Here is a 6,000-nt window from a genome sequence, read left to right on the forward strand (position 1 = left end):
ATTGTTTTTATTCACCTAAAAATTAATTTCCATGTTTAATACTGGGACTACATAACACAAAAAAATCTAATCAGACATTTCTTCTGTAGGAAAAACTTGGTAGATTATTGGGGTTTTTTTTCCTCATTAAGTCATTTTGCCTCAATATAGAAAGAGTCTACGTTTTATTTCTACCACAAAGTAGCCATAGGTATTTTAAGCATATCAGTGTCATTCATTGCAATAAGAGAAAGCCCTATCATTTTGAAAGATTATAATGACCATATGGCCTGTTTCAGTTTGCCTGACAATAACCTCCTGAACTGTGTTCAAGGTTTGGCCCATAGAACTGTGTTCAAGGTTTGACTGAAACAGGTCCTAGTGTGGGTTTTTTCCCAATGTACAATCAGCAGTGACTCTACTTGGGGGGCTCACACTTTGCCAGTGTTGGACTCTGCCTCAACGCATTAGCCATCCACAAACCAGCATCTGTTCTTGTTAACACCGACCCACTCACCAGCCCTCATGCTGCTGTTAGTAATCAGCCATGCTGGCTTTTGAAACTCATGGCCAACCAGTATGTCAGTAGTTGGAGCTATTGCAATCTCAGGGCATGTACTGGGACCAGTGGCTTCCCCATCTGCCTGCTTGCCTGTCACAAAAAAGGAATAATGCTGTGTTGTGTGGACGGCAGCCTGCGAGGGTGTGAGACACATTTGGTGGGGGCTTCCTGCTAGAAAAGTGAAGAAGGGTTCTAAGACAGTGCCTTCCAAAGTACTGCTGATGGAGAACCAGTTGTCTGTTCTTTTAACCTGCCATGAACCAATGCAATAAAGATGAATTGTTAGAAAAGTAAAATATAAAGTATTCAAAGTACAAACCCCTATTTTTGTATTAGTGTCACTGGACATAAAATTACTTTTGAAGTTGCTTTAAAAGATTCTTAATGCTTAATCTCAATTTCTACATTCATCTCAAACCTGGATCAGTTACAGGTTGTGGACTGGCCTCAGTCTAGGGAGGACACTTTGAGTAGTACTATCCAAAGCCAACCAGAAATAGGCTTCAAGTTCATGCTGAGTAACTAGCAAGAAGCTAAAAGCCCTGTTGACAAACACTGCCCAGAGACTAGAGAGCCTTCAAAAGAGATAGCAGGCACACTTTATTTTGTCACATGCAGAGCTGCAAAGAGGCTGCATCTTTCCAACAGTTGCTCTTTCCAACTGTCTCCAAAAATATGCTTGCTTATATTTCTCCTAACAATGACAGTGTAGCCTTCCCAAGAGACCATCACAGCTATCAACAAACATGACTTTTCTCTTTAAAACAGGGCACAGTGGGATTTGAAAATCAGATCAACAAATGTCTTGAACTGGCTGAATACTTGTATGCCAAGATTAAAAACAGAGAAGAATTTGAGATGGTCTTCAATGGTGAGGTAGGTTGTCCTCAGAGATCATAGATGCATAGTGCTTTCAGAAAAAAATATCAAAGAAAGCTTCTGAAGCCATGTTTCCCACATTGGCATGGCTGCTTCTGAACTTTCATTCTTATTCCCTCTTCACTTAATTCCCTTCTGGTTGCACTGGGGTGAGTTTCCTCCATTACCTCTTCTACAGCCACATGGCCCTCAGACGACCTTTGCAGACTAGAGATCTTGCTATGGCAGTCTGAATCCCTCACCATTCTGGGCTTTCTCTTGTGTTGGACTCCATGTTAAAATATTTCTCAGATCCAAGAAGCTTAAAGTAAACTGGCTCTAAAATGAGGTTCTACTTGACATAGATTCATTGTGAAAAGAGCCAAATAAAACCATCTCTGCCCTGAGTTCAAATCCCCATTACACGCAGTAAAGTATCTGTCATACTCATGTTTCCTGAGTATTCACCGTATGCCAGACCCTATGGCAGGGGCTGGATTACATGGTATTGACCACAGCACATACTGTCTTTGCTAATGGAGTTCACAGTTGAATAAAGATTGGATCAAAGCCAGTGCCCATAAAAGAAAATCCACTTGCAACCCAATGTAATAGATATAGCACCATCTACATTCAGCATTTGTCTATCAGACAGCCTCAACTATTAGGAAAATACCCGAGAATCACCAGATAAGCACAAAAGAGCTCTGGGCAGGTAAAATCTATGGTCTAGTACTTATGCACCTCACCTCTAGGACCTTACTCTGATTCTTTATACTATTTTAACATTGTATTTGCAGATTGAAAACAGAAAGTGTGATGCCTCATGCCAGTTAGAAATAGCATAGTGCCTGCAGGTAGCAACAAGGAGGAAAATGAAAAAATGATACCATCACCAGTTAAATATTCAGTATCAATAAAATAAACTGTCTTTTGAGCACTGTCTGTAGGTGAGGCACTATAAGTGGAAAGGTATATAGAACCTTTTTCTCAATTACCCAAATGTGATGAAACACTTCGGTGTTTAAAGGTGGTAACCTTACTTAGCTAGAAAATTGATGGTGGAGAACAGTTCTTTTGCCAGATTTGATTAGGTAAACCAGGAATCAACTTTGCCTTTGAGACAGACAATCTGAGAAACTTATTCCAAGGGTGCATATGGGTTTGGGAACAGTTTTCTCTCAAGTGCTTATAATTATTTGTTTGTTCGTTTGTTTGTTTGTTTGTTAAAATCTCTGCAGCCTGAGCACACAAATGTCTGCTTCTGGTATATTCCACAAAGCCTCAGGGGTCTTCCAGATAGTCCTGAGCGACAGGAAAAACTCCACAGGGTATGGACTCCCTTTTTGTCTCATTTAATCCTCTGAAGTTTTTCTGGCTGGTCAGGACATCCTCATTCCAATGTGCTGTTCTAAAGGGTGAGGAACAAAAAAGCCTTGGGGTGGGCTTCCAGAAATGGTGGGGTTGGGAAGCCATCTTGGTATGTACTTCTGAGATCTGCATTATTCCATTGCTGTGACTTATATATATCAGGCATCTCTAAAGGATGCATCTCTGCCATAGGTTGTGCTCATTACAGGGGCTGTATGCAGAGCAAGCAAATGGTATAAATATTCCTAAGAACATTCTACATTAAACTATGTCTGTTATAATATCTTCTAAGCCTAAGTTCACGCTAATGCTGATTCATTTTAGAAGTTGATTGCTGTATTTAGTTTTATGTTATTCAGAGTTGTTGGTATTATATTTATGTTATATTGCATTTATCCAACCATTGAACAAATATTTGTTAAACACAGTCTGTGTGCCAGGCAGTGTCCTGGGCTCTGGGTTATGCTGAAACCTTAATTTGTATTGTTGAGGTTTTTGTCATTGTTTTCCTTTTTGATTTTAATATCATTGTTCCATGGCTGACTTCAAAATTGAGTCACTCAGTACCTTTCAAGGAAACTTATGATTAGGCAGGCTTAAATAATTACTAGATATTAACCACCAAAGACACCTGGAACTAAAATATTTCTTTGCTTTTATGTCAGTATAAACACAAGTAATGAAAAGCAAAATTAAATTGAACTGTTAAAAACAGGAGGTGCTCATGTCAGTGTTCTACTTTGTTTTGCATTTTCCATCACAAGGTGGCTCCAAAGATCAAAGCTCTGATGATGGAGTCGGGCACAACCATGGTTGGCTACCAGCCTCAGGGGGACAAGGCCAACTTCTTCCGAATGGTCATCTCAAACCCAGCTGCTACCCAATCTGACATCGACTTCCTCATTGAGGAGATAGAAAGACTGGGCCAGGATCTGTAACTGCCCTTTACAGAACAGGAGTTGATGGGAATTCCCTTTCCTTTGGCAATCTAGGTCAAACCTCTATCCATTGCTGAAACACCTCTGCCATTTCACTGAAGGAAAACATAATATTTTGAAGAATAGTTGTTACAACCTTACTGAAGCTTGTTTGTTAGAGTTAGCAGGAAATAATGTTCTTTTTTATTTAAAAAAAGTTGCACATTAGAAACACAGTATATATGTACAGTTATATATACCTCTCTCTCACTCTCTCTCTCTCTCTCTCTCTCTCTCTCTCTCTCTCTCTATATATATATATATATATATATATATATATATATATATATAGTGAGTGTGGCTTAGTCCTAGATCACAGCATGTCTCGCACCCCCACAGAATTAACATCACCTTCAACAGTTACTGTGGGTCCAAACACCCTGCAGACCAGCTTGCCCAACAGCCACAGGAAAGATGGCTTTCCAAATGCTGTGTCCTAGGGACCAAGGGAAATGCTATTGGCAAGGGTTGACCTCACTGTCAGCATTTTTCCCACCTGAAGTAATGATGGATGAGAAAAAAGTACTACCAGATGACAAGAGTCACACCCTCTCCATTAGGATGCTGTTAGGGAAAAATAGTAGCAGAGTTATTGTTATAGGTGTATTGTATTTTTAGAGATTAATTTGTGTAGATTGTATATATCACCGTTGTCTGACCTCGTGCGCCTGCGGGGAGGAACATGTAAGGATTTCAGTGACTGTTTAATTGTCAGTCAGTGAAATATTTGCTTATTTATATTCAGAGATTTACCATGTTAAAGAGGCATCTTGTATTTTCTTCCCATTTGTAATTTATCTTATTTATATATTAATGAAGTAAGTTCTGAATACTGTTTATGGTATTTTCGTGCATTTGTGAGCCAAAGAGAAAAGATTAAAATTAGTGAGACTTGTATTTATATTAGCGTGCCCTTAAAAATGATTTAAGCATAAGTGTACTGTCTTTAAAAGAATTCTCATACAGTACATAGAGTCATGCATATGGAAATCCTATTACTTCAATAGTATCTGCTCTTGTCTTACCCCCGGTCTGGCTGTATGTCTGATGTTCTCAATGCTTTTCTAGTAACTGTTGAATAATAACTAGATCTCCTGTAATTTTGTAGTAGTTCATGACCAATCTCTGTGACTCGCTTAGCTGAAACCTAAGGCAATGTTTTTAAAGACCTTCTGAAGATCTCCAATAAATTGAGCAGTCTCACAACTGTTTTTGAAGAAATGAAATCCACACTGTGCGTTTTAGAGTATGCAAAAAGAATATAAATAAATAAAAATATTCTCCATGGAGAATTTGAACAAAGTTTCTCACTCTGGTTTGTGTTTCATATGTAGAGATTTCTAATTATTAGTTACTTGGTCTCCCCAGCCCATTCATTTTCCACTAGTTGACTTTAGGTTATGCTCAGTATTTTTATTAAGCTGAGACTCGATCCACTGTCATAGGTCCTGAACCTCTCATCAATATCATTATGATTGTAGTTAAGTAAAATTTGCTGATCAAGCCTTGAGAAAGAGAAGCCATCCCTGTTTCTCATTTTCCTGTTTGCATCTTGGAGTTCTATTCATTCAGTCTTTCCACAAGCATTGTCTTCTAGGCACTGAATTGCAGTGGTATATAAGACACACAAGTATTCCTGCTGGTGAGAATCATATCATTAGGCACAAGATCACAGAATCATACCTTCTTGCTGCATATGCTTGTATTGTATAGTGTGGTCCCGATACAGTTCCTCAGAAAATAAATTTTGCTTCTCCATCATTAGGAAAGAGGCCCCAATTTCTATGATATTTTATTAAGTTACAATAAATACCATCTCATCATGAGGAATTCTCTATTTAGCACATCTAGGGAATAGAGAAGAGTCATTTGTAGTTAATGTACTGATTACACATGTAACTATTATATTGCACATACTGAACTCTACAAGGAGTGGTCAGAAAGCCATTTTATTCTTCCACTGTTCCTTCAAATCCTTTCAGTGGGCTGATTTTTTTTCCCATGCCCTTATTTTAATTCAGGCCAATTCCATAGCTATTCTGGCCTCTGAGGCACAAGAAGTGTTTAATTTTAGCAATTAAAGGTCCATCTCAGCCTGATAAAGTGGCTCAAGTGGTAAGAGTACCTGCCTAGCAAACTTGAGGCTCTGAGTTCAAGCCCCAGTACCACCAAATCAATTAATCAGTAAATAAATAAATAAAGGTCCATCTCAGTGAAAGAAGCAAGGCTTCAAATTTTTATACCATATAGTCT

General features: G+C 38.6%; 1 protein-coding gene across 3 annotated transcripts in view; it reads left to right on the top strand.

Moving 5' to 3' along the window:
* Positions 1 to 5,049, top strand: part of Gad1 (glutamate decarboxylase 1) — a 41,856-nt gene extending 36,807 nt beyond the window's left edge. For all 3 annotated transcript variants that reach the window (XM_074071075.1, XM_020179886.2, XM_074071076.1), the window contains 3 exons: positions 1,310 to 1,417; positions 2,641 to 2,730; positions 3,535 to 5,049. In XM_074071075.1, coding sequence (XP_073927176.1) covers positions 1,310 to 1,417; positions 2,641 to 2,730; positions 3,535 to 3,708 — 372 coding nt within the window. In that variant the 3' untranslated portion in view covers positions 3,709 to 5,049. The remainder of the gene's footprint in view (positions 1 to 1,309; positions 1,418 to 2,640; positions 2,731 to 3,534) is intronic.
* Positions 5,050 to 6,000: the final 951 nt, after the last annotated feature.

The sequence above is a fragment of the Castor canadensis genome, chromosome 4 (assembly GCF_047511655.1).
Source record: "Castor canadensis chromosome 4, mCasCan1.hap1v2, whole genome shotgun sequence".
Classification (NCBI taxonomy): domain Eukaryota; kingdom Metazoa; phylum Chordata; class Mammalia; order Rodentia; family Castoridae; genus Castor; species Castor canadensis.